General features: G+C 42.3%; 1 protein-coding gene across 1 annotated transcript in view; it reads left to right on the forward strand.

Moving 5' to 3' along the window:
- The first annotated feature begins 1,095 nt into the window (after positions 1 to 1,095).
- The window catches only part of LOC110367968 (NACHT, LRR and PYD domains-containing protein 12-like), a 37,459-nt gene continuing 10,857 nt past the window's right edge, over positions 1,096 to 27,697 (forward strand). The window contains exons 1-8 of the mRNA XM_036131394.1: positions 1,096 to 1,184; positions 5,820 to 5,945; positions 7,684 to 7,690; positions 7,797 to 7,868; positions 8,466 to 8,694; positions 8,839 to 10,630; positions 19,191 to 19,364; positions 25,122 to 25,295. Coding sequence (XP_035987287.1) covers positions 1,096 to 1,184; positions 5,820 to 5,945; positions 7,684 to 7,690; positions 7,797 to 7,868; positions 8,466 to 8,694; positions 8,839 to 10,630; positions 19,191 to 19,364; positions 25,122 to 25,295 — 2,663 coding nt within the window. The remainder of the gene's footprint in view (positions 1,185 to 5,819; positions 5,946 to 7,683; positions 7,691 to 7,796; positions 7,869 to 8,465; positions 8,695 to 8,838; positions 10,631 to 19,190; positions 19,365 to 25,121; positions 25,296 to 27,697) is intronic.

Consider the following 27,697-nt stretch of genomic DNA (forward strand, 5'->3'; position numbering starts at 1 on the left):
GAACATGCCTATGTCCATGGAGGAGGTGGAGAGAAGGGAACTCCCCCAGCTCTCTGGTTCAGACAGTAGAGCGGTGTTGTGTCTGCGGTCCAATGCAGTGATGACTGCTCAGACTCCTACATCAGAGAAACTAAATAACAGCTACACAAACGCATGGAGCAGCACAGGAGGGTCAGCAGCTCAGGGCCAGATTCACCAGTCCTCAACAAGAAAGAGCAGTTTTTAGACAACAATGATGTCCTGATGTTGGACAGGGAGGACAGATGGTGAGAAGGAGAAGTGAAAAGAATTCATCTTGGTGAAAAGAGAAAAGCCATCACTAAACAGAAGAGAGGATTGAGCTTCCGACTCCCCAGTGTTTACAGCTCGTTCCTCCAACACGTTCCAGAGAGATTACATCAGCAATTTATCATCATTCAGGTGACCAAGTCCTCCTCTAACACCAAGCAACAACTTCTAACGAACTAGTCACTGATTTGCATCTGAACGAGAATATGCCTAGGAGGATGCACCTCCATGTCCTTTAAACTGCTGTGCTCCAGCTGCAGAACTGATAAAGACTCTTTGGTGTCCAAAGCTTTTCTGATTTAAACTTTTGCTGTTGAGATGACTTGGATATCTGATAATTTGCACAGCCATGTCTGTTTGTAGTTCTATCTCCAAAATCCTCTGAAAACTAACCATTAATAAAGAATCTGATGCTTTGAGCTCTGATGATCCTCTGCTGCATAAACCATCAGCTGAAATGGTTTCATGTGTTGAACTGAGTCAATGTGATGGACTGAAGCTTCCAGTCAGAGTGAATCAGTGTCAGTGGATGAAATGTTGCTCCATGGCTCCATCTAGTGGACTGATTGTAGAAGTACAGCAGCTGATGGCAGCTTCCTCTGCCTCTCACTGCTGTCTGACTGCATTCAACTGACACTGATATGAAGCAGAGAAGAAGAGCCAATCAGAGGAGGAGCAGCTGATCTTTTTCCAGCACTAATGATGTAAAGGATGATCAGAGTTGATGTGCAGATGAATGATTTGTGTTTCCTCTGCAGGTGAAGGTAGAAAGTGTGTGTGAGCTGATGTGGATGTGAATTCAGCAGCATGGATCAGTGTGAGGACAGAGAGGAGGGAGTCCCTCCCTCTAAAACCACTCTGTGTGGGGAAGCTGAGAGCCAGAGCCACGCTCAGAGGTGAGATCAGCATCTCTAAGTGTCCAGAGCCCTTTTCACACAGCGTTCTCACTATATCAGGCCAGAAGAGACCAAGTGGTCCTGAAGCTGCTGCTGTTCCTCTTTGCTGCTTCATCCAGACTGAACAGAGCAGCTCAGCATGGTACCAGTGGGTTCTGACAAACAGCAAGTCACTGTTGCACAACCAGCTGAGTGACACCAGCCTGTTGCTTAGAGCTCTGGGTTCCAGCAGGACACATCTGGAAAAACTCACCAACTTCCAGAACATTTCCTGGACCTTGATGACCAACATGTGTTCAACAAATCTTAAAAACCTAATAAAAATCAATATGGTTCACCTTGAACCTAAAAATAAAATAATTAAATGTGGTCTATTAAATATAAGGTCTCTCCCTCCAAAGACTTTGTTAGTTAATGAATTGATTTCTGATAATCAGATTGATTTGTTTTGTCTCACAGAAACCTGGCTACAAGAGGACTACGTTAGTATAAATGAGTCAACCCCCTCCAGTTATTCAAATTTCCACATTCCCAGATCTGTGGGAAGAGGAGGAGGAGTGGCAACTATCTTTCAGTCTGATTTATTAATTAGTCCCAGGCCAACTAATAATTACAGTTCTTTTGAACATTTAACCCTCAGTTTCCCTCATCCAAACTGCAAAGCAATAAAACCTCTTCTGTTTGTTGTTTTGTATCGTCCACCAGGCCCTTACACTCAGTTTTTGGATGAGTTGTCAGATTTCTTATCTGATTTGGTGTTAAATACTGATAAGGCTATTATAGTGGGTGATTTTAACATCCATGTTGACACAGAATGTGATAACCTTAGTGTAGCCTTTAAAACTATCCTAGATTCAATTGGTTTTGCTCAAAATGTGCATGAACCGACGCACTCTCGGCTCCATACTTTAGACCTTGTGCTGACATATGGCATTGATTGTCAAGAATTAACAGTATTTCCTCACAACCCTGTCCTGTCTGATCATTTTTTAATAACATTTGAGTTTAATCTAACTGAATTCTCCACCCCCAAAAGAGGGTTCCATTATAGTAGATTTTTATCGGATAATGCTGTATCAAAACTTAAAGAGTCTGTCCCCTTCTTGATGTCCTCGGTATTGCAGAAATGCCCTGTAGATGGCAGCAATGTTGTTTCTTCCCATTCACAAATCGATACCTTTGCTAACAATGTGACTTCCTCATTGCGTTCTGCATTAGACAATGTAGCTCCCTTGAAAAAGAAGGTGATTATTCACAGGAAGCTGGCTCCTTGGTTTAATTCAGAGCTGCGTTCCTTGAAGCACAATGTTAGGAAATTGGAGAGAAAATGGCGCTCTACACACCAAGAGGAATCCTACTTAATCTGGAGGGACAGACTATTGTTGTATAACAAGACCCTCCGCAGAGTTAGAGCAGCATATTTTTCATCATTAATTGAAGAGAATAAAAATAATCCTAGATTTCTCTTTAGTACAGTTGCCAAACTTACCCAGAGCCACAGCTCCGTTGATAAATCCATTCCCTTAGCTCTCAGTAGTAATGATTTTATGGGATTCTTCATAAATAAAATTGATGCCATTAAAAATAAAATAATTGGCATCCTCCCAAACATGATTACCTCGTCCTCAGTAAGTGAGGCAGCATTGGAGGAATCTTTAGAATCTGCGCAGTGTTTGAACTGTTTAGAAGCAGTAGAGCTTTCTGAGCTATCTAAAATTTTAGCTTCATCTAAACCTTCTACCTGTATGTTAGACCCAATCCCAACCAAGTTGTTTAAGGACATATTCCCTTTGATCAGTGGCACTATTTTAGACATGATTAATCTATCCTTAGTAAATGGATATGTACCACAGGTTTTTAAAGTAGCTGTTATTAAACCTTTACTTAAGAAACCTTCTCTTGATCAAGATGAGTTAGTAAATTACAGACCTATATCTAATCTTCTTTTCTTATCTAAAATTCTTGAGAAAGTAGTTGCTAATCAACTTTGTGAACATTTACAAAGTAATGACCTACTTGAGGAGTTTCAGTCAGGCTTCAGAGCTCATCATAGCACTGAAACAGCTCTGGTGAAGGTCACTAATGATATTCTCATGGCCTCAGATAATGGACTTGTGTCTATACTTGTCCTGTTAGATCTCAGTGCTGCGTTTGATACAGTTGATCACAATATTCTCCTACAAAGACTTGAACATACTGTAGGGATTAAGGGGAAAGCATTAGGCTGGTTTAAATCTTATCTGTCAGACAGATTCCAATTTGTTCATGTTAATAATAAATCTTCCTCAAACTCTAGGGTCACCTGTGGAGTACCACAGGGTTCAGTCCTTGGACCAATTCTCTTTACTATATATATGCTTCCGATAGGCAAAATTATCAGACAGCATGGGATTAATTTCCACTGTTATGCTGATGATACTCAGCTATATTTATCCATAAATCCTGATGAATCCAATCAATTACTTCGACTGCAGTCATGTCTTGATGACATCAAAAGCTGGATGACTTTAAATTTCCTGCATCTAAATTCTGACAAGACCGAAGTTTTAATCTTTGGGCCAGAGTCCTCAAAAAATAAACTTCTTAACCAATCACTTAATCTGGGTGGCATTAACCTGGCCTCTGGTAATAAAGTAAAAAATCTTGGTGTTATTTTTGACCAAGACATGTCATTTAAATCCCATATTAAACAGGTTTCCAGAGTTTCCTTTTTTCACCTCCGGAATATCGCCAAAATTAGAAACATTCTGTCCAGGAGTGATGCTGAAAAACTGGTCCATGCATTTGTTACTTCAAGGCTGGACTATTGTAATTCTTTACTATCAGGAATTCCACAAAATGCAGTTCAAAGCCTTCAGCTGATCCAAAATGCTGCAGCAAGAGTTCTGATGAAAATCAACAAGAGGGATCATATTTCTCCAATTTTAGCTTCCCTTCATTGGCTTCCTGTTAAATCAAGAATAGAATTTAAAATTCTTCTTCTAACGTATAAAGCCCTTAATAATCAAGCTCCATCATATATCAGAGCTCTGATTACCCCGTATGTTCCTAACAGAGCACTTCGCTCTCAGACTGCAGGTCTGCTGGTGGTTCCTAGAGTCTCTAAAAGTAGAATGGGAGGCAGATCCTTTAGCTATCAGGCTCCTCTCCTGTGGAACCAACTCCCAGTTTTGGTCCGTGAGGCAGACACCCTATCTACTTTTAAGACTAATCTTAAAACTTTTCTTTTTGACAAAAATTATAACTAGTGACTCATGTTACTCTCAGCTACCTTTATAGTTTTACTGCTATAGGCTTAGGTTACTGGAGTATATCAGGATCTAATTTTCTCACTATATTGAGTTCTACTGTTCTTCAATTATGCATTATGTGTTGTCATTTCTGCTTTAACTTTCTGTTCTCTCTCTTTTATCTTCATAGTAGGTACACCTGGTCTGGCGTTCTGTTAACTATGACATCATCCAGAGAAGACGGATCACCCGCTACTACCATCTAATGTAGAACAGATTACTAGATCAATGTGTGCTTCTGTGCTTTTTTGTCTCTCTTGTTGTGTCTCTGCTCTGTCTTCTGTAACCCCAGTCGGTCGAGGCAGATGACCGTTCATACTGAGCCCGGTTCTGCCGGAGGTTTTTTTTCCCGTTAATGGGTGTTTTTTCTTCCCACTGTCGCTTCATGCTTGCTCAGTATGAGGGATTGCAGCAAAGCCATGTACAATGCAGATGACTCTTCCTGTGGCTCTACGGTTCCCCAGGAGTGAATGCTGCTTGTCGGGACTTTGATGCAATCAACTGGTTTCCTTATATAGGACATTTTTGACCAATCTGTATAATCTGACCCAATCTGTATAATATGATTGAACTTGACTTTGTAAAGTGCCTTGAGATGACATGTTTCATGATTTGGCGCTATATAAATAAAATTGAATTGAATTGAATTGAACATTATTCATCCTAGAAAGAAGGACGGCTGATCAGACATTTATGGAAGAATCTTTACATTTAGTTTCTGTCTAAATACAACCCAGATCAGCAGTTTTTAATTCAAATTCAGATGAATTTCTGTTGTGTGAATATATGAAGCTGACAACTCATCACATCATGATTTTAATCAGTGATTCTGGTTAAAATGGAGAAAACTGTCAGTTCTGACTAGTGGGCATCCAGCTGCTTCACTTCATTATTGATCAGGCGTCTAGAACAACCTCTATTCTGGACTCAGCAGTGGATCAGCTTTGGTTCCACCTCAGTACGTTACAAACACAACACCAAGACTTAATGAAGCTCCATCAGAACCTCCTTGATGGTCCGAGTGAAAAGGACTCAGGATTCTCCTCCATGTCAGAGCTCAACACTAATATCACCAAACTGTCCTCTCAGTCATTTCTAACCAACATGTTTGTCTCAGAAACAGCTCTTTCTGGTCTAGAAACAAGGCTGGACATTATTCAGGAGGATCAATGATCAGGAACATGATGAAGGATTGGACCGGTTCTGATGGGAACCATTTAGAACATGAAGTTTATGATCTGTCTGGTTCTATTATGTCTTGCAGCTCTTTATTTTACAATCAGCTGTATTAAAAATATTTAAACTAAATTCTTCAAATGCCCTAAAATGAGTTTTCTTTTCACAGGATTCCTAAGACACTGACACGTAAACATCAACCAGAACCAGAACCCAGCTGTGTGTCCTTAAAGAGCAATGATTCAAAGGGTCTTCCTCTTAACTTCAAATCTCCTGGACCTCCATCCTCAGAGAGGTGAGCTGTATCTAACTGCTGTAACTGTGGAAACTGAGTCAGTCTGAAATGTTTTTATTCCAACATGTGTTTAACGTGAGCTCAGCTCTTTTTCCCACATTTCTATGTTCATATGTGAAGCGGTGTGTGTTGGATGTTCTCCAGAACCACAGCAGTGAAAGTGGAAAGAATGGATGTTGTTGGAGGCGTCCTGGATGCTGCTACATCATGTTTAACAGCTCTGATCTGTTTGCTTTTGGGCCTCATTGATTAGTCGCCATCATTAAACACTTTTCTCTGCTTAAAGTCAAAGATTTAGTTTGGACTGGAGCTCACTCTGATTGGTTCTGTTCCATGTTAATGAGCTAACTGGACTCTTTAGTCCCTCTCCCATATTCATAGCGATTGAATCAAATCCAACATGGAACCAACTGGACTTTCTTTCTTTGTTCCTGAACCGTTTTGTCATCGTATCTGAAAGTCTTCCTCAGTTTTAGTGACTGAAGAGTTTCAGTTCTTCTCAGCTGGAGCTGGAACAATCACTGGGATCAGAACCAGAGACTTGGTGTTGTTCCCTCACAGGAGTTTAGAGCTGCAGCTGTTCTTCAGCTCTTAAATATCTCAATGGATTTATTACATTTCAGTTGAGCTTCAGACAAGTTAGCAGAACTGCAGCAACTCATTAAAATGGGTCAGAAATGCTCTGGTCTAAATGCTTCTCTAGATTTTTCTTCAACAGCTTTATTGTTATTTTGGGAAACTAATAAAATCCTGATTTCACTGCATGGAATCATGTTGTGATATTTTAGCCAATCACCACCCTAGTATGGACCGGTCTCCTCAGTCGGGGTCTTAGGTTCTGGAAATGACCCATTACATTTCTTTAAGAGCCAAGAACTGAAACCCAGTTCCTCCTAGTGAGCTCTCAGATGTTCCAGTTCTATCTGCAGACAGAGGTTTGATCCGTTATCTCCAGAAATCAGCTGCCCTGTTCTGATGAAAACACCTTCATGTCTTCATGTCTGGAGTGTTGATGCTGATCAGGAGGTTCTGCTGCTTCCTGGCTCCATGTCAGACTAACAGTCGATCACATTTCCACGACCCGCTGGGAAATAGCTGGTAGAGCCAGTCTGACCCATCAAGACTTGGTTCCTGTGTGCGTTGTGAGAGCAGTTCAGCAGGGAAGGAAAGCTTCATCATGTGGTTGGTGGAACCAAGCTGAGCTGAAGTGGACCATCAGAGGTTCTGCTGGTTCTTAGTGGATCAGCAGGAACATTAAACATCTCCAACTACCTGGATCCTCTGGTTCTCTGCTCACATCAAGATGTCCTTCATGGACCTTTACCTTCTGATTGTCTCTGTGTGGACAGATATAATGTGAGCTCACTGGCTTCCAGGGACCTACAGGATCCATTTTAAAATACTCACCATCACATCCAGGACAGAACCTTACATGGACACACAGCCACATATCTCAGACCTCCTCCAGGTCCACACCACCTCAGATCTAGTCATCAGAACCTGCTGGATGTCCCACACACTGTCCTGAAGACCTGTGTGGACAGAACCTTCACCTCCACTGTCTCCAAGCTCTGGGTCACTGTCCCCACCAGCATCAGATCTGCTGACAGTGTGGACAGTTTGAAGTCCCAGTTCAAGACCCACTTTTTAAAATGTCTACTGGGTGGTTCTGGTCTTCATCCTTTTATCTCATCTTCCTCTTTTTAACTTCTTTGTATCGTGTTCATTTGATGCTCAGTTTTTCTGTTTAAGGACTTATTATTGTGAAGCTCTTGGTGATTTCATCTGTGAAAACTGCTGGATGAATATTTCCTTCCTTCCTAATTGTTCTGGTTCCTCCACAGAGTGGACCAGCAGAACTCAGAGGTTCCCAGAGGTCCGTCTGCCCGGCAGCATCAAACCCAGCTGGACTCCATATTTATGGTCTGTACATTTTGTTAATTAGCAGTACTGGCCTAATCCTGCTTCGCTCTGAAGGCCAATTTTTACCCCGGTTTAAGATTTGACAATAAATGAGAAAAGCATTGATCAGAGGTTAAACATTGTAATATGCATATTTAATACATTAGGAATTCTGAATGGAGACAGAGTTTACATTACTATTCTGTAGTATTCATTACAAGCTGATCTCATGGCGATGTAGGATTCTGTCTGATTTTTCACTACCATGAACACAATTTTAAAAGGCTGACTCCCCTCCCATGTCTTCAGGAGGAGGGGTGATCTGTTTGAACAAAGAAACTCTTCTTTTGTGGCCTACCCCCCCTGCAATAAAACTTCATGTGTTATTCTACCCATCAACAGGGAGAGACAGTCAACACCTCTGCATTCCTCAGCAACCCCAACTAAGATATTTATTTTCCTCAACAATGTACAACTACTACTTTTCCATCAGTTCTGTTCAGTCGTCTCCATGCTAGACTTTGTGGACCAGTGGACCGTCAGTCTGTCCAACATGGTTCTGATGTTTGGATCCATGATCTCAGTCTGATGTGTCCTTCATATATTATTCTGTTCCAGCTGCTGGAGGACAACATTGTCACTTTTGTGAAGAAGGAGCTGAAGAAGATCCAGAAGGTTCTGAGTCCAGATGACCCAGAATGCTCAGAGAGTCAGAGAGATGATGAGGAGGTGTTGGAAGGTGAGGATGAAGAGCAGAGGAGGAGCAGCAGAGAGGCACTGATGAAGATCACTCTGAACTTCCTGAGGAGGATGAAGCAGGAGGAGCTGGCTGACCGTCTGCAGAGCAGTAAGAGGATTTCTACAAAGATTTAACCTGATGGATAAATCACACATTTACTAATGTCTGAAGAGATGGAATCACATTTATTCACATCATCTTCAGAAGATCATTTGGTTTCCTTCCTGATTTCAACTTTTTCTGTTCATTTAGAACATCTTGCTCCAGTTCAACATCAACTTAAATCTGGTCTGAAGGAGAAGTTCCAGTGTGTGTTTGAGGGGATCGCTAAAGCAGGAAGTCCAACCCTTCTGAACCAGATCTACACAGAGCTCTACATCACAGAGGGAGGGACTGGAGAGGTCAATGAGGAACATGAGGTCAGACAGATTGAAACAGCATCCAGGAAACCACACAGACCAGAAACAACCATCAGACAAGAAGACATCTTTAAAGTCCCACCTGGAAGAGATCAACCAATCAGAACAGTGATGACAAAGGGAGTGGCTGGCATTGGGAAAACAGTCTTAACCCAGAAGTTCACTCTGGACTGGGCTGAAGACAAAGCCCACCAGAACATCCACTTCATATTTCCATTCACCTTCAGAGAGCTGAATCTGCTGAAAGAGAAAAAGTTCAGCTTGGTGGACCTTGTTCATCACTTCTTTACTGAAACCAAAGGAATCTGCAGCTTTGAACACTTCCAGGTTCTGTTCATCTTTGATGGTCTGGATGAGAGTCGACTTCCTCTGGACTTCCAGAACCAGGAGATCCTGACTGATGCTACAGAGTCCACCTCAGTGGATGTTCTGCTGACAAACCTCATCAGGGGGAAACTGCTTCCCTCTGCTCGCCTCTGGATAACCACACGACCTGCAGCAGCCAATCAGATCCCTCCTGAGTGTGTTGGCATGGTGACAGAGGTCAGAGGGTTCACTGACCCACAGAAGGAGGAGTACTTCAGGAAGAGATTCAGAGATGAGGAGCAGGCCAGGAGGATCATCTCCCACATGAAGACATCAAGAAGCCTCCACATCATGTGCCACATCCCAGTCTTCTGCTGGATCACTGCTACGGTTCTGGGGGACGTGTTGGAGACCAGAGAGAGAGGAAAGCTGCCCAGCACCCTGACTGAGATGTACATCCACTTCCTGGTGGTTCAGACCAAAGTGAAGAAGGTCAAGTATGATGGAGGAGCTGAAACAGATCCACACTGGAGTCCAGAGAGCAGGAAGATGATCGAGTCTCTGGGAAAACTGGCTTTTGATCAGCTGCAGAAAGGAAACCTGATCTTCTATGAATCAGACCTGACAGAGTGTGGCATCGATATCAGAGCAGCCTCAGTGTACTCAGGAGTGTTCACACAGATCTTTAGAGAGGAGAGAGGAGGGCTGTACCAGGACAAGGTGTTCTGCTTCGTCCATCTGAGTCTTCAGGAGTTTCTGGCTGCTCTTCATGTTCATTGGACCTTCATCACCTTTGGTGTCAACCTGATGGAAGAAACACAAACATCTAAGAAGTCTTTATTTTCTAAGAAACCTAAACTAAAGTTTCTTCACCAGACAGCTGTTGATCAGGCCTTACAGAGTCCAAATGGACACCTGGACTTGTTCCTCAGGTTCCTCCTGGGACTTTCACTGCAGACCAATCAGAGACTCCTACAAGGTCTGCTGACACAGGCAGGAAGTAGCTCACAGACCAATCAGAAAACAGTTCAGTACATCAAGAAGAAGATCAGTGAGAATGTGTCTGCAGAGAAAAGCATCAATCTGTTCCACTGTCTGAATGAACTGAAGGATCGTTCTCTAGTGGAGGAGATCCAACAGTCTCTGAGTTCAGGAAGTCTCTCCACAGATAAACTGTCTCCTGCTCAGTGGTCAGCTCTGATCTTCATCTTAATGACATCAGCAGAAGATCTGGATGTGTTTGACCTGAAGAAATACTCTGCTTCAGAGGAGGTTCTCCTGAGGCTGCTGCCAGTGGTTAAAGCCTCCAACAAAGCTCTGTAAGGACACAGATTGTTGCTGCTTTTATTTCTGATAGTGAGAAATCTGATAATGAGGTAAATATTGATTCATGTTGCTTCAGTTTATTTATAATGAACCAGTTCACAACAAAAGGCAACATAAAGACATGTAAAATCAGACAGATCCATCAATCTTTCCAAGGAGAACATTGGTGACTGTAAAGAAATCAACAATATTTCTGATGAATTGTTTAATAGCAGATTTTTCTCCCTGTCTCCTCAGACTGAGTGGCTGTAACCTCTCAGAGAGAAGCTGTGAAGCTCTGTCCTCAGTTCTCAGCTCCCAGTCCTCCAGTCTCAGAGAACTGGACCTGAGTAACAACAACCTGCAGGATTCAGGAGTGAAGCTTCTCTCTGCTGGACTGGAGAGTCCAAACTGCAGACTGGAAACTCTCAGGTACAAAGTTCTCCATCCTGGTGAAACCAGATTTCATGATGGAAATGTTAGTTCAGTGATAGATTTGTTAACTTTTGTCTGACTGTTATTCCCTATGAATAGAAACCAGGCAGAGATTCACTGTATAGCAGTGATTCTCAAAGTTTTTATTTTGTGAACACTTTGAAGAATGAAATATATTCAGGATGCCCATCCCAACAAAATTTGTCAGAATTAGGGCTGTCAGTTTTAGCACGTTATTAACATGTTATTAATACAATGTATATTAGTTTATACATTGTGTAAAAATCAGAGCGTCATGACAAGTGATTTAGCCATTATAGGCCAGAGTTTAACATATTATATATCCCAGAAGATGCCATCGAGTCATTTACCCCGTTTACACTACCCCTTTTTAACCGTGCCGAGACCAGTCAGAGCTCAGTTACCGAGATAACTATCGAGTGTAAATGGAACACAAACTGAACTGAACCGAGCTAGACACAACCGGACCGCGCTGAATGCAGACCGGTTCCATGTGTGGGCTCGGCCTGGTTTTTCTCTGGCCCGGTTCTCTCATAACAAAGAGCGCATGAGCAGACCGCGTCATCTCCGTGCGGTCAGCTGACATTTCAAACATTCATAAAAATACTAGCTTCCCTACTGTGACACGGTTTCCAGTGATGATTCTGCTTAGCAGCGTGATGAACCTCAGCGTCTGTCGTTGTTTCCTGCGTCTGTAAATCCTTATTAGACGTTCGTTTGTCTTATCCACTTCCCAAAAGCCGACTCCGTCAAGTAAATTCACCAAAAGTTGCTGTCTTCGCCTGACTCTCCGCTAACAATGTCGTTTCACCAAGCATAACTGCCTGAATGTTACGGGCGCCGCCATTTTTATTAGCTTGATTCCCTCCTTCAAACCGAGAGAGCAGCAGTACCACAGATCGCCACTAGGAGGTGAGGAAACCAAGGAACCGAGATAGCGTGATGTGTAAACGGTCGTCAGAACCAAGCTAGACTTGGTTAACTGATCCAAGCTCGGACCGAGCTCAGCATGGATCGGTTTAACAAGGGTAGTGGAAATGGGGTTTATGGCACTAGGATGTTTTCATTCCAATACTGAAAAGTGGCCAGGTATCAGGTATCGGAGCAAAAAAATGGCATCGGTGCAACATTAATAATAATAATGCATCAAACTTATATTGTTCTCTTTGGACACACAAAGTCGCTTTACAAAACAATTTTTTTTTTCCCCCTCAGTGTCCTGTCTAGCAATGTGGCAATAGGAATTGATGTCTCAATGCCAGATAGAGCTCGACAGATTTTGCTTTTACAAGTGGAGCGAACAGCTTCGCCATAGTGCTCCACTTGATTTATGCTTGTAAATAGCTTTATTGTGATTCATGCAAGGAGAATTTCAAATTATATGGACATTACAATGGGAGAGTAAAGGAAGAACAAGAAGTGAAAGAAGAGTAGAGGTGAAAGAAAGAAGAGATAAAAGGGAGAGAATGATAAAACCTTCTCCGTCTGCTCCATCACCTGGAAAGAGAGATGCAAAAAGAACAGCACAACCAACAGACATAAAGCAACAGATACAATCGAATAACACCTAGATGCCATTGCTAAATCATATATTATGTAAGCTGACATGTGTAATGTGATGCTTGAAAAAAGAAAGTGAAAGAACATAAATAAATACATAAATTATAAGAGTACTGTATATAAGTGAACACTTAATACCTGGGACCCAGCACCTGTGGAAGATGTGAGAGTGCACTAGTTTAGGTGAAAATTATCCAGAAGGAAATAGCTTGATAGTGGTTGTGTAGAACCAAAGGCCCGCCTTCCCCGAGCACAGAGGCAGGAGTCTTTAGGGACTCCCAAAGGGGTCCCTAAAGCAGGTCGCCCAGGAGGGTCCAACACAGGATATCTGCAACCCCCCCCCCCCCCCAAGGAAGGAGCAGAGACGACCCCGAGGAAATCCCCCAGCCACCGCAATGCCGACGCCCTCAAGAGCCGCGGGGACGAGCCCGTGGGCTCCGCCGGCAGCTAGCCCCGCTGAAGTGGTCCCGACCATGGGACCTGGGGGCCAGAGGCCCCTGGGGCGCCCCGCCCCCGCGACGGGGGCCCAGGCTGCCCCCCGGGGGGCCAGGCCCCGCGAAGAGGCCGCCGGGTGTGGGCCGGCGCATGCCCGGGAACCCGCCCCAAACCCGAAGCCAACCAATGCGCCAGAGGGCCAAGGCGCCTGCCAACGAAGCGGAGGAGGGCAGGACGTGGGGGGATGGGCTCCGCACCTAGCGGAGAGTTGAGATGTTCTTGGGAGAGGGAGCGGACCACACCCATACCTGGAAAAAAAAAAAAGAAAAAAAAAAAAGAAAACTCATTCACACCATCCCTCCCTTGTGCCCCACTCACCACACACAGATTTAAAAAAAAAACAAACAAAAAAAAAACGCTGTACACACATTCCCACATAACACTCGCATCCAACACTGACCAGAGGGGGGGGTCACCCAAAATCGACTATACGACTGCTTGTGCCCGATCCCCAGCCCCGCCCCCGGACCAGACGCCCCCCGGACCGGAACCCCCAAAGAGGGCGGGCCAACACGACCTGTACGAGCCACCCAGCCAGAGCCCCCCTCACCCCCTAAATACCTAATAAACCCCCTCCCTCCCCCACCTTACCCTTGCCACCCCTGCCCCCCTGCCCCTCCTGGGGGGAGCGGAGGCGTCAGCCCCAGACCTGGCAAGCCACTGACTACCCATAGAAGCCCCCGCCAAGACCCCGGACACAGTGGCCCGCACCTCCTCCAGGCCCCAGACTCCTTGCCGCCATCGGAGAACGGGGGTGTGCAGAAGACCCCGATCCTCCCTACGCCTGCTCAGATGATGTGTTGTTGCATGTTGTTCTCAAGTGCGTTTAAAAACTGGGAGTGCCGAAGGGGGTGCACGGCACAGCCCACCCCCCTCCGGAAGGAAGCTGTTGGCAGCGCACCCCCTCCGGGCAACTGCCCAGAACCCTCAATGTCTAAGTGGGAGAGGAGGTGAAAGGGGGCCGTCCGAGGTGAGGCTCACACAACATAAGCCCCACCCCCAGACGTCTTCCCCCCACCTCCCCTACCATGACCTACATGAGTGTGCGTTGTGAAAATGTTTGAAGTGAAAGTGTCTAAGATGCATGATAAAATTGGGGAGAGGGACGTCACCAAAAGGTGGCAACCTCCAGTAACGCCCTCTCCCCCACGACCTACATGTGTGGCGGCGTGATGGAGCAGGCAGAGGGAGGAGTCCGGGGATGGGGAGCAAATTACTGGGAAGCTATCCCAGGGAGCCAGCTCCCCTACTGACTCCAGTAGGCACCCCCGCTCCCCGAAAGCCCCCCCCCCAGAGAAGGTGGCCTCGCCAGCGGCACCACCGTACACTGGGGGCCAGGGAGAGGCCGCAGGGCCCGCCAGCCAACCACCCACCAGGACCAACACCTCAAACCCCCTAGCCCACCCACCAAGCCTACTGGCTTTACCCCCCCCCCCCAAAAAAAATAAAAATAAAAAAATAAATAATAATAATAATAATAATAAATAAATAAATAAGAGGGGGGGACCCTGGCCAGCCAGCCGGCACGAGCCATCCCAAACCCCACCCCCCAAGCGAAACCCGCACCGGAAGGCGACACGGACCAGGACCGGGACAGAGGGCCGGACACAAGCCCACCAGAACGTCCACCCCACCTCCCCCCCCCCCACACCCGTAGATTTAATCCCTCCCCAACACTAACGTTCAAACAACTCACCATACATTCGACAGTAGACATCCAGGCTGGGTAAGTCCCTACTCCCCCTCCTTCCCCCTCCCCCCACTAGCAGAGTGCCTATCCAATGAAGGAGAAGAGCATCTGCCCTGAGATGTTAATGACCATGCCCCCCTACCAGCTCAACAGGCCCCGAGGCCCCCCAGCGCACCCGAGGCCCCGTGCAGGGGCGGACACCCAGGCGCGTGCCGGCCCACACCAAAAGCGGCACACCCCCCGTAACCGGAACCTCCGAGGCCCCGCCGGGGCCCCCGCCGGGGCCCCCGCCCGAGGGCGGCGCGCCCCAGGGACCCCAGACCCCCAGACCCACCCCGGCCCCACCCAGCGGCAGCACAGCTACCAGGTCAGTAACCCACGTCCGTCAACACGCAGCTACCCAAGAGCGTCGCAAGCGGTGCTGTAGGCCACCCGTAGGCCTCCCAAACTCCTCCCAGATGGGGGCAACAGACCCCGGAGTCGGATCCACCAGGCGCCCTACTCCAAGTGCCCCCAGAGCCCCAGGAACCCCTCCATCAGCCACTGCGCCCTGCAGGAAGCAACCCACCGCCCCCTATTCCACTAAGTGATGGTGTTGATCAGAGGAGCCCAAAGAAATCGATCAGATGTGGATGCAGATGCTGTCTCTAGATTAATATGATCCAACAAAAGATCTCTATACTGATTGATACTGAGATTTTCTTTACTTTTCCAATTCATGAGGATAGTTTTCTTTGCGATACATTAAGCAGTGAAAACCATGTAAACTATTTCTTTTTTCAGAGGACTTTCCTCAAAATTACAGAGCAAGCAAACTGATGGGGAAGGTGTAATTTTACAGCTCAAACACTTTGATAAGTCCTTACATATCTGTGTCCAGAACCTCTGGACTGGTGTGCATAACCATAACGCATGAAAATAATTATCAGGATGATTGCCTATGCAGTGTGGACAGATATTAGATTGTGCCAACCCCATATTGAATAATCTTTGTCCTGTGCAGTGTACTCTGTGAAGGATTTTGTATTGTATTAGTTGTAAATTGGTGTTTCTAGTCAATTTGAAAGTTCTTAGACATATCTGAGCCCAGAAGTTTTGTTCAAAGCTAACTGATAGATCCTTTTCCCATTTCATAATAGGAAGAGATATCGAATCATCTATTTTAGTCAGTGTCCTGTATGATTTAGACAGTAGTTTGGGGGGGGGGGGGTTAAATCTAGGAACTCTAATATATTAGTTGGGATTTGTAAACCACCATTAATATGCTTATATTTATTTTTAATTATAGATTTAAGTTGTTCATATTCCAAGAATTTATTTTTACTAATGCCATATTGCATATTTAGTTTAGCAAAATTGATGAACTCGGTTCCGTCGAGTAGATGTTCCAGATATTTAATACCTTTATTCTTCCTGTCATGGTTTAGGTTTTGTCTGTCTTAGTGTGCAGTTCACTCAGCCCTCCCTCGCTCTGCTCCATACACTAATTAGCCTTAACTCCCCGTCACCTGTCAGGCAGCAATTAACCCTGATCTGCCATCACCTGTTTCCACCGCTTTATAAGACTCACCTCTTTCTGTTCCCGTCGCCGGTCCATAGTGCTCACTCCCGCTCAGTTCCTGTCAGAGGTTTTCTTTCCAACTGTGTTTTGTTTCAGTCACTGCCCAGCTCCAGCTCAGCTCTCAAGTCCGCGCCTCTGAAGTTCTGGTCTCAAGTTCACGCCACTGAGGTTCTGGTCTCAAGCCCACGCCGCTGATGTTCTGGTCTCCAGCTCACGCCTTCGATGTTCTGGTCTCAAGTCCACGTCTCTGAAGTCCTGGTCACAAGTCTTCTGCTCCTGAGTTCCTCCCGGCCAGTCACGTTACACGCCTCCTGCCGGCCAGCTTCTGTGCTCTACACCATCGTCAGCTGCAAGACTCTGGTTCCACGTCATTCACCAGCTACACCCTTCAATAAACTCATCCATAAGAACTGACTCTGTGTGTGCGTGCTGTGTCCGGGTTCATCCCAGAAAAATATCCTGACACTTCCAGTATGTAAACTTTATAATTTTATTATTTTGTAGGATGTCAGGGTTATTCCAGATAGGTGTACGACTGCATGTGATAAGGGATGGCTTTGTCATTTTAAGGAACTCCCACCATGCTGTCAGAGTAGAACTAATGCAAATCTAATCCTCCCCTGTCTTTAGTCTTCTGTATTGTCTTTAAGCTAATACGTGGGGGTTTATCTTTCCAAAGAAATTTAGAAATGGCAGAGTCTAGAGATTTAAACCAGTCAGATGATGGTTTATTGGGGACCATTGAAAATAAATAATTAACTCTAGGTAGGACCATCATTTTTATTGAAGCTACCCTACCCATAAGTGTGATTGGAAGCGATTTCCATCTTTCAAGGTCCTCTTCTATCCTGTTTAAAAGTGGGGCGTGGTTAAGTTTAAGTAAATCCGTTAATTTAGACAGCACAGTAATACCCAAATATGTGATATTTCCTGAGCGCAAATGTAAATTTAGGGAGTTTTCGAAAGATCAATTAATTGACAGTACCGTAGATTTAGACCAGTTTAACGAGTAATCTGATACTTTAGAGAAAGATTCTAGTATTCTAATTACTTGTAAAAGAGAATTATTTGAATGCTGGAGATAAAGTAATACATCATCCGCGTACAGACTAATCTTGTGCTCTATTTTCATGCATTTTATACCTTTTACAGCTTTTGTTTGTCTGATTGTTGCTGCTAGAGGTTCTATAAAGATGGCAAAAAGTGATGGAGAAAGAGGGCATCCTTGCCTGGTGCTCCTCTGTAGACAAAAACTGGAAGATATTTGATTATTTGTCCTGACACAGGCTGTTGGAGAATTGTATAGAATTTTTAACCAATTTATGAATAAATTGCCAAAACCGAATTTATGAAGAGTAGCGAATAAAAATTTCCAATTTACTCTATCAAATGCTTTTTCTGCGTCTAAAGACAATATATTGGTTTTAATGTTTTTACTGTAGGAATAATCAATTAAATTAAGTAATCGGCGTGTATTTGTGGATGACTGCCTTCCTCTGATGAAACCAGTTTGATTTGGATGTATTATGAGAGGAGAAACTTTGTCTAATCTTTTTGCAAAAGCTTCACAGATTATCTTAATATCCACATTAATTAAGGATATGGGACGATAACTAGTGGGCAACACAGGATCTTTGTCTGGCTTCGAGCAGAAGGCTGATGGTGGCAGAGTTCATATTAGCTGGAAATCTACCTTTTTCCTGTATTTCCTGCAACATTCTGTGGAACGTTGGGGCTAGAATATTCCAGAACTCTTTATAAAACTCAGTGGGGAATCCATCTGGACCTGGAGCCTTTTTATTAGGCATGCTTTTAAGAGCTTCCTGGGTTTCAGCTGTTGTCAGCGGGGAATCCAGTGTCATTCTTTGGTTATCTGATAATTTAGGAAGTGTAATTTTATCCAGAAATTGCTTAATATCCTTCTCTGATGGATTTATCTGTGGTGTGTATAAAGATTTGTAGAAATCGCGGAAGGTATTATTTATACACTCTGGTTCACTTACTGTATTACCAGTTGAATCTGTAACTGCAAATATAGTAGTTTTCTCCTTATTTATTTTAAGCTGATTAGCTAGGAAGCTTCCTGACTTATTGCCATGTTCAAAATTTTCTATTCGAAGTCTTTGTATTAGAAATCTATTTTGCTTTTCAATATAGTGGTTTAGTTCTAATTTTACTTCACGGATTTTACCTAACTTTCCTTATTCTTGAGAGGATTCTAGTAACTTAAGTTTTTCTTCTAATTCCTGAATCTTTTTGTTTTCTTTTTTCTTTTTATGAGATGAGAAAGAAATTATTTTATCTCTCATCACTGCTTTTCCAGCTTCCCACAATATCGATGCCGATATACCTGGTTGATCATTGTATTCTAAGTATGAAGCCCACTGTTCTTTGATGAATTTTATAAATTCTTCATCTTTAAGCAGTGATGTATTAAATCTCCAGCTTTTGTTTTGTGGGGTTATTTTTTTATTAATTAAGGTGAGACTAACAGGAGCGTGATCACTGATAGCAATAGGATGAATTACCGTCTCTGAAACAACAGACAGCAGTCGGTTAAACAATTTTTAAAAACACAGAAATACACGAAAATTATACTACAGAAAAGCAAGTTTAAATATGTGGGATTTGTAGTTCTGTAATGAGTCTGAGTTCCTGATGGTTTAGGGTGGCAGCAGCAAAATTCTGGTCCCCAAAAGCCGTTGATCTGATGATTACTCAGAATCCATTTAAAATTGAAATACATTATATTAAATAAACAATATTTCTGATGAATTGTTAAATAGCAGATTTTTTCTCCCTGTCTCCTCAGACTGAGTGACTGTAACCTCTCAGAGAGAAGCTGTGAAGCTCTGTCCTCAGTTCTCAGCTCCCAGTCCTCCAGTCTCAGAGAACTGGACCTGAGTAACAACAACCTGCAGGATTCAGGAGTGAAGCTTCTCTCTGCTGGACTGGAGAGTTCAAACTGCAGACTGGAAACTCTCAGGTACAAAGTTCTCCATCCTGTAGAAACCAGATTTATGTCCATTACCTGCTAAAACATGATGGAAATGTTAGTTCACTGATAGATTTGTTAACTTTTGTCTGACCTTTTTTCCCTATGACTAGAAAACAGGCACAGATTCACCATATAGGAGTGATTCTCAAAGGTTTTTATTTTGTGACCACTTTGAACAATGAAACATGTTTAGAACTCCTATCCCAACAAAATGTGTCAGAATTGTAACTTTTATATTTTTCTGTGTTAATGCATTAAATAATAATAATAATAATATATTAATAATACTTATATATTAATAATAATAATAATAGTCGAGCCTTTAGCTAAAAGAGCAATAAATTCATTCTATGAATAAATTACATAAATAATATAATATGTTCACAGTTTAAAATCAGTCCAAGTAAATCAATGCTAAAAACAGTTAAAAATGTTTAGTGTTTCATGTTTAATCAGAGTGAGACATCTACCTTTGTCAGTTTTGTAATTGGATTATGTGACATAGTGAGTGCTCTTACCTTAAAACTATCTTTGATGTATTTTCTCGGGAAAATCAATGTTCTATCAAGTAAGCTAGAAAAAACTGTTCATGTTGAAGTTTAATGTGTTCTACACGCTTCCTCCTTGGAAAACATTCATCTTTGTGAGAATTACTTTGGTCAGAAAGAACTTGAATATGTTTTGAAAGTATTTTGGGTAAAGAATATGAAAAAATGTCTCAGCGATATATTTGTGCTGAAGCTAAGCTAGCTGAATGTGGATTGTACTGGTGATTTTCAGACATGGATATTGGTCAGTAATTAGTTTTTTATTCTGTATATAGTGTTCTGAAAGCTGCCCAGCTTAGCGCAGGTTCTGCTACATGTTGCTGCCACTGAGAGACCTGATGTCTCCACCACCGTCATCATCAGCCATGGCAGCTGTTGACGGCCCTGCTACAAAAAATTCTGTTATTTTTGAACATTTGGCAGCAAGTGCTTGAAAAGCAAGTTGTTGTTTTTATTCACACAGTTTCTCTGAGCCTCCTCACTTTTTCTCCATCAGCATCCTAAATGAAAAAGAAATCAACAATCTTTCTGATGAATTGTTTAATAGCAGATTTTTCTCCCTGTCTCCTCAGACTGAGTGGCTGTAACCTCTCAGAGAGAAGCTGTGAAGCTCTGTCCTCAGTTCTCAGCTCCCAGTCCTCCAGTCTCAGAGAACTGGACCTGAGTAACAACAACCTGCAGGATTCAGGAGTGAAGCTTCTCTCTGCAGGACTGGAGAGTCCAAACTGCAGACTGGAAACTCTCAGGTACAAAGTTCTCCATCCTGTTGAAACCAGATTTCTGTCCATTACCTGTTAAAACATAATAGAAATGTTAGTTCAGTGATAGATTTGTTAACTTTTGTCTTACCATTATTCCCTATGAATAGAAACCAGACACAGTATAGGACACACCGTATAGGAGTGATTCTCAAAGGTTTTATTTTGTGCTCCTTTGAAGAATGAAATATATTCAGGACGCCCATCCCAACAGAATGTGTTAGAATTAAGGCTGTCAGTTTTAGCACGTTATTAACACATTAACTTTGTTAGACCATAACGCAGACAATTTTATTTTGTCGCCGTTAATCTCGTGTCAAAACACGCACACCGTTCCCTAATGTTTTGTAATTATGTAATTACCCGCCGCGCTCTCTGGACTGTGTTTGTTTTACCCTCGGCGCTTTCCGTAGTTTCAAGGTTGCTAGAGACTGTAGCAAAACAGACCCGCTCACTGTTGCCAAGACTGTTTATTTCATGATACTTTGGGCTTCTTTTTTCTAAAGTCACTTGTAAATTTAATGAGTCGGGGGTTGTTCGTTTTTTGGGCATGTTTCTGAAAGTGAAATCGCTTATTCAGGCTATAAAATAAGTGACGAAACATTAGTTATTAAGAGACCTGCTTGCACTAAATATCCCTCCGCCATAGGAGCCGAGGGAGTAAACGCAGACAGAGCAACTCTGCTCGTATTTTCTGCAGTTTACTGTTGCAATAACGTGTGATAACTGCTGAAAGTAGATTAGGCGGTGCAGAGATTGGTTCTGAAGGTAACATTGCAGAAACCCAACCCATAAACCATACTTTAATGCTTATTAATTTGTTGTCTCTGTATTTGACAAACTAAGGCTGAACCACGGTGCCAAACGAAGTACCTGGAGTTACTAAACAGTTGCTAAACAGTCTCTTTCAAGGATATTAAGCTCCTGTACAGTTACAAGCAAAGTGTAAGACTGGAATGACCTGGAAGTTTAAAACCTTTTTCCAGGCTTAAACTGTATGAATATGTATATAAACAGCAAGCAAAAATATTCAAAGAAGTTATTGTTGTTGGTGTGAAAGCTCAGAATTAGATGTGTGAGAGAGAGTGAAAAAAATTAACAAAAAACAAAACTTATGACTTTATTGAAATTTAAATTTTTTATTAATTTTTTTTGTATATGCATAATACCATGTCTATCTTTGTTGAAAAGGCGAAAAAATATATCGGCATGAAAACAGGTATTTATTTTCACATTACTTTATACATTGTGTAAAAATCAGAGCGTCATGACAAGTGATTTAGCCATTATAGGCCAGAGTTTAACATATTATATACCCCAGAAGATGGCATCGAGTCATTTACCCCGTTTACACTACCCCTTTTTAACCGTGCCGAGACCAGTCAGAGCTCAGTTACCGAGATAACTATCGAGTGTAAATGGAACACAAACTGAACTGAACCGAGCCAGACACAACCGGACCGCGCTAAATGCAGACCGGTTCCATGTGTGGGCTCGGCCCGGTTTTTCTCTGGCCCGGTTCTCTAATAACAGAGAGCGCATGAGCAGACCGCGTCATCTCTGTGCGATCAGCTGACATTTAAAACATTCATAAAAACACTAGCTTCCCTACTGTGACACGGTTTCCAGTCATGATTCTGCTTAGCAGTGTGATGAACCTCAGCGTCTGTCGTTGTTTCCTGCGTCTGTAAATCCTTATTAGACGTTCGTTTGTCTTATCCACTTCCCAAAAGCCGACTCTGTCAAGTAAATTCACCAAATGTTGCCGTCTTCTCCTGACTCTCCGCAAACAACGACGTTTCACCAAGCATAACTGCCTGAATGTTACGGGCGCCACCATTTTTATTTGCTTGATTCCCTCCTTCAAACCGAGAGAGCAGTAGTACCACAGATCACCACTAGGAGGTGAGGAAACCAAGGAACCAAGATAGCGTGATGTGTAAACGGTCGTCAGAACCAAGCTTGACTTGGTGAACTGATCCAAGCTCAGACCGAGCTCAGCATGGATCGGTTTAACAAGGGTAGTGGAAATGGGGTTTATGGCACTAGGATGTTTTTATTCCAATACTGAAAAGTGGCCAGGTATCGGGTATCGGGGCAAAAAAATGGAATCTGCGCAACATTAATAATAATAATAATAATAATAATAATAATAATAATAATAATAATAATAATAATAATAATGCATCAAACTTATATTGTTCTTTTTGGACACACAAAGTCAGTTTACAAAACTATTTTTAAAAACACAGAAATATATAAAAATTATACTACAGAAAAGCAAGTTTAAATATGTGGGATTTGTAGTTCTGTAATGAGTCTGAGTTCCTGATGGTTTGGGGTGGCAGCAGCAAAATTCTGGTCCCCAAAAGCCGTTGATCTGATGATTACTCAGAATCCATTTAAAATTGAAATACATTATATTAAATCAACAATATTTCTGATGAACTGTTTAATAGCAGATGTTTCTCCCTGTCTCCTCAGACTGAGTGGCTGTAACCTCTCAGAGAGAAGCTGTGAAGCTCTGTCCTCAGTTCTCAGCTCCCAGTCCTCCAGTCTCAGAGAACTGGACCTGAGTAACAACAACCTGCAGGATTCAGGAGTGAAGCTTCTCTCTGCTGGACTGGAGAGTCCAAACTGCAGACTGGAAACTCTCAGGTACAAAGTTCTCCATCCTGTTGAAACCAGATTTCTGTCCATTACCTGCTAAAACATGATGGAAATGTTAGTTTAAAAATAGATTTGTTAACTTATGTCTGCTAAAAAGTTTATGTAAATATAAGTTTATTGACATTATTCATCAATTTAAAAAAACTGCAATTTTGACATTGTACAATATTTACAGTTTCTGTCCTGAAATATTTACGCACATATTTAACAATCTATACAGCAACATATATTATATTTCTAATGTACATAACACTACTGTGTATTGTACTGTATATATTTTTGATTATCTGACATTTTGATATGAGTGCACTGGTTGGACCTGGCTTCAATCTCGTTGTACATGTGTGGAACATGATGTACAATCACAATAATAAACATTCTGATTCTTTTATATTCATCTACAGACAACTATACGTTACCTCAATGCAGAGAAGCTGAAAACAACCACCTGGGCCCCCACCAGTAAGGGGACCCACTGGTTACCCAGCCATTTAACACTACCCATTAATTATTTATGTCTGTTTAAATAAAATAATTAAGATTTACAATCACAAAGGTAACAGAAAAATGTAACATAATGCATCATCAACTTCTGCTCCCCTTTCCATTTACTAAAATGGACTATTCTGTCTGAGCACATAAAGATCCCAGAATGCAGTGCGCTGATTGAGCAGCAGGAGAGATGAGAACAGAGAAAGATGAAGCAGAGCTATCAAAGCAGAGCTGGAAGCTGAAATAGCAAGAGAACGAAAGTTGTGTTCTACAAATGGTCTGAAGCAGCTGGATTTTTTCAAACCAGCCCCGTTGTGTCATTAAGAAAGACATTTAGCGTTTGTTAAAAAGATGCATTAAGCCACAACAACATCTGGATTAAATATTTAGTTTAAACAATCAGATTAGTTTTTTATGTATTCAATATATCCACTACCTGCTCCACCTAAGCCCACACCTGGCAATGAGTCAAAGAAAAGACAGAAAATTATTTTGTGCACAGCAACACACGCCTGCTCAATTACTCCGCATAACCATGACCCATGTTTTTGAAGGTTAAGTTGTGTGTTTGGGCTTGACTTTATTTCTAAGAGAAATAATTTCATTATCTCTCAGTTGCCACAATTAAAGCGGAATATTAGTGGTAGATAGTTTGTACCTTTCCATGTCCAGTTTCCTGGTCATCACGTCTGCCAGAGTTGATTCAGCACATCCCAAACACACACAGGCCAGAGCCCAGAGTGACAGGGAAACTAGTGATGAGACAACAAGAGAATGAGATGCAGTAAGTGGGGAAAATATGGGGAAAAGTTTAACAAAGAGTGGAAGAAAGGGAGCACACTAAAAGACTGGATCTGACCTCAGATGGGAGATTTCTCAAAGACATTTTGCTGATTCTGCAAGTGTGAAATATGTGCTCATCATACGCTGCTAATGCCACTGATCCAAACCACTGCTTTATTCTTTATCTCAGCTTCAATTCTTGACTCCAATTAGATTAAAAAATATTAAAGCGATCTAGACACCAGAACAATGGTTCTACTGGGACAACCAGTTTATCTTTGTTATTTTAGGTCCAGTTTGAATTTCCCTTAAAGCTCGAACCTTCTGCAGAGTTTGTGTCAGTTTGCAATTTCCAACCCAGTGAAGCTCTAGTCAGAATTCATCCGTTTAAATGTGTCAGATGTTACTTTTTATAACCTACAGAACAAAATACAGTTTGATTTCTATGTTTTGCTTATTAAAACAACATCTTGTGTTGAATCGTGTGTCTGCAGCTTGTCAGGCTGTCTGGTCTCAGAGGAAGGCTGTGTTTCTCTGAAATCAGCTCTGAGCTCCAACCCCTCCCACCTGAAAGAGTTGGACCTGAGCTACAATCATCCAGGAGACTCAGGAGTGAATCTGCTGTCGGCTGGACTGAAGGATCCTTGCTGGAGACTGGAAGCTCTCAGGTATGGAGGAATAACGGTATAGAGGAACTTTATGACCAAGTTTGAACTGATTTTACAGATCATAAATCAAACCTCTTCAATTAAATCCCACCTATCCCTCTCCAACCCCTCATATCACGTGCAGTTAGAATAATTGCAGTTAATTTAAATAAATCTAATGGTCAATTAGGAATAGTTTAATGCAGCGTCCCACAGTGAGAAGATTCAAGATGATGATGCAAATCCTGGCTGGCTCAGCATGATGCTCTCGTAGTGGATATTAATAATTATCAATTAAGTAAGCACACCACTAATTTTTAATCAAGAGAAAAGATGCACCTTTGTCTTTGTATGTTATTTAATTCAAAGGCGAGAAACGTCTGAATGTTTCTGTCCCTTAATGTCTCCTAAATGCTGACAACCCAGGGTCCAGACCAGGAAGCAGAGCCATAGTTTAACACTCCTCTCTGCAGCTTATGTACTGTTACCCACCCATTACCCTATTGAGACGGTGTCTTTCCCACGGCCAAAACTGAATAGATCAAAGGCGGATTTAAAAGGAGCAAATCATAAAAATCTAATAAACATCAATATGACTCAACTTGAACCAAAAAATAAAACAATTAAATGTGGTCTATTGAATATAAGGTCTAAAATTTTAGCTTCATCTAAACCTTCTAACAGTATGTTAGACCCAATCCCAACCAAGTTGTTTAAGGACATATTCCCTTTGATCAGTGGTCCTATTTTAGACATGATTAATCTATCCTTAGTAAATGGATATGTACCACAGGCTTTTAAAGTAGCTGTTATTAAACCTTTACTTAAGAAACCTTCTCTTGATGAAGATGACTTAATACATTACAGACCTATATCTAATTTTCTTTTCTTATCTAAAATTCTTGAGAAAGTAGTTGCTAATCAACTTTGTGAACATTTACAAAGTAATGACCTACTTGAGGAGTTTCAGTCAGGCTTCAGAGCTCATCATAGCACTGAAACAGCTCTGGTGAAGGTCACTAATGATATTCTCATGGCCTCAGATAATGGACTTGTGTCTATACTTGTCCTGTTAGATCTCAGTGCTGCATTTGATACAGTTGATCACAATATTCTCCTACAAAGACTTGAGCATACTGTAGGAATTAAAGGAAAAGCATTAGGCTGGTTTAAATCTTATCTATCAGACAGATTCCAGTTTGTTCATGTTAATAATAAATCTTCCTCAAACTCTAGGGTCACCTGTGGAGTACCACAGGGTTCAATCCTTGGACCAATTCTATTTACTATATATATGCTTCCGATTGGCAAAATTATCAGACAGCATGGGATTAATTTCCACAGTTATGATGATGACACTCAGCTATATTTATCCATAAATCCTGATGAATCCAATCAATTACTTCGACTGCAGTTATATCTTGATGACATCAAAAGCTGGATGACTTTAAATTTCCTGCACTTAAATTCTGACAAAACAGAAGTTGTAATATTTGGACCAGAGTCCTCAAAAAATAAACTTCTTAATCAATCACTTAATCTGGATGGCATTAACTTGGTCTATGGTGATAAAGTAAAAAATCTTCAAGATTTTTTACTTTATCACCATTGATAAAGGTCTCTTGTGTGAATGACAAGAGACCAAAAAAAATAAAAAATTCCCCATGTCCGTACTTCTTCCCATTTTGTCCTAAAGATTTGACTTTCTCGGTTAAGTTTTCCCTTTATTTTCCACTGCTAGTAGCCATGGCTCTTGACTTTTTTAATCATTATTAAATTATTATTGATCTATTCGCGGGCCGCACTGAGTGATGACGAGGGCCGTGTGCGGCCCCCGGGCCGCCAGTTGCTCATCCCTGCTTTAGCTGATCCAAAATGCTGCAGCAAGAGTTCTGATGAAAATCAACAAGAGGGATCATATTTCTCCAATTTTAGCTTCCTTTCATTGGCTTCCTGTTAAATCAAGAATAGAATTTAAAATTCTCCTTCTAACGTATAAAGCCCTTAATAATCAAGCTCCATCATATATCAGAGCTCTGATTACCCCGTATGTTCCTAACAGAGCACTTCGCTCTCAGACTGCAGGTCTGCTGGTGGTTCCTAGAGTCTCTAAAAGTAGAATGGGAGGCAGATCCTTTAGCTATCAGGCTCCTCTCCTGTGGAACCAACTCCCAGTTTTGGTCCGTGAGGCAGACACCCCGTCTACTTTTAAGACTAATGTTAAAACTTTCCTTTTTCACAAAGCTTATAGTTAGAGTGGCTCATGGTACCCTGAGCTACCTCTATAGTTATGCTGCTATAGGCTTAGGCTGCTGGAGGACATCAGGGTCTATTTCTCTCACTCTGCTGAGTTCTCCTACTGCTCTCCAATCTGCATTGCTTGGAGAGCAGTAGGAGAACAGAACAGATGGAAATGGAGAAAT

The sequence above is a fragment of the Fundulus heteroclitus genome, unplaced genomic scaffold (assembly GCF_011125445.2).
Source record: "Fundulus heteroclitus isolate FHET01 unplaced genomic scaffold, MU-UCD_Fhet_4.1 scaffold_43, whole genome shotgun sequence".
Classification (NCBI taxonomy): Eukaryota; Metazoa; Chordata; class Actinopteri; order Cyprinodontiformes; family Fundulidae; genus Fundulus; species Fundulus heteroclitus.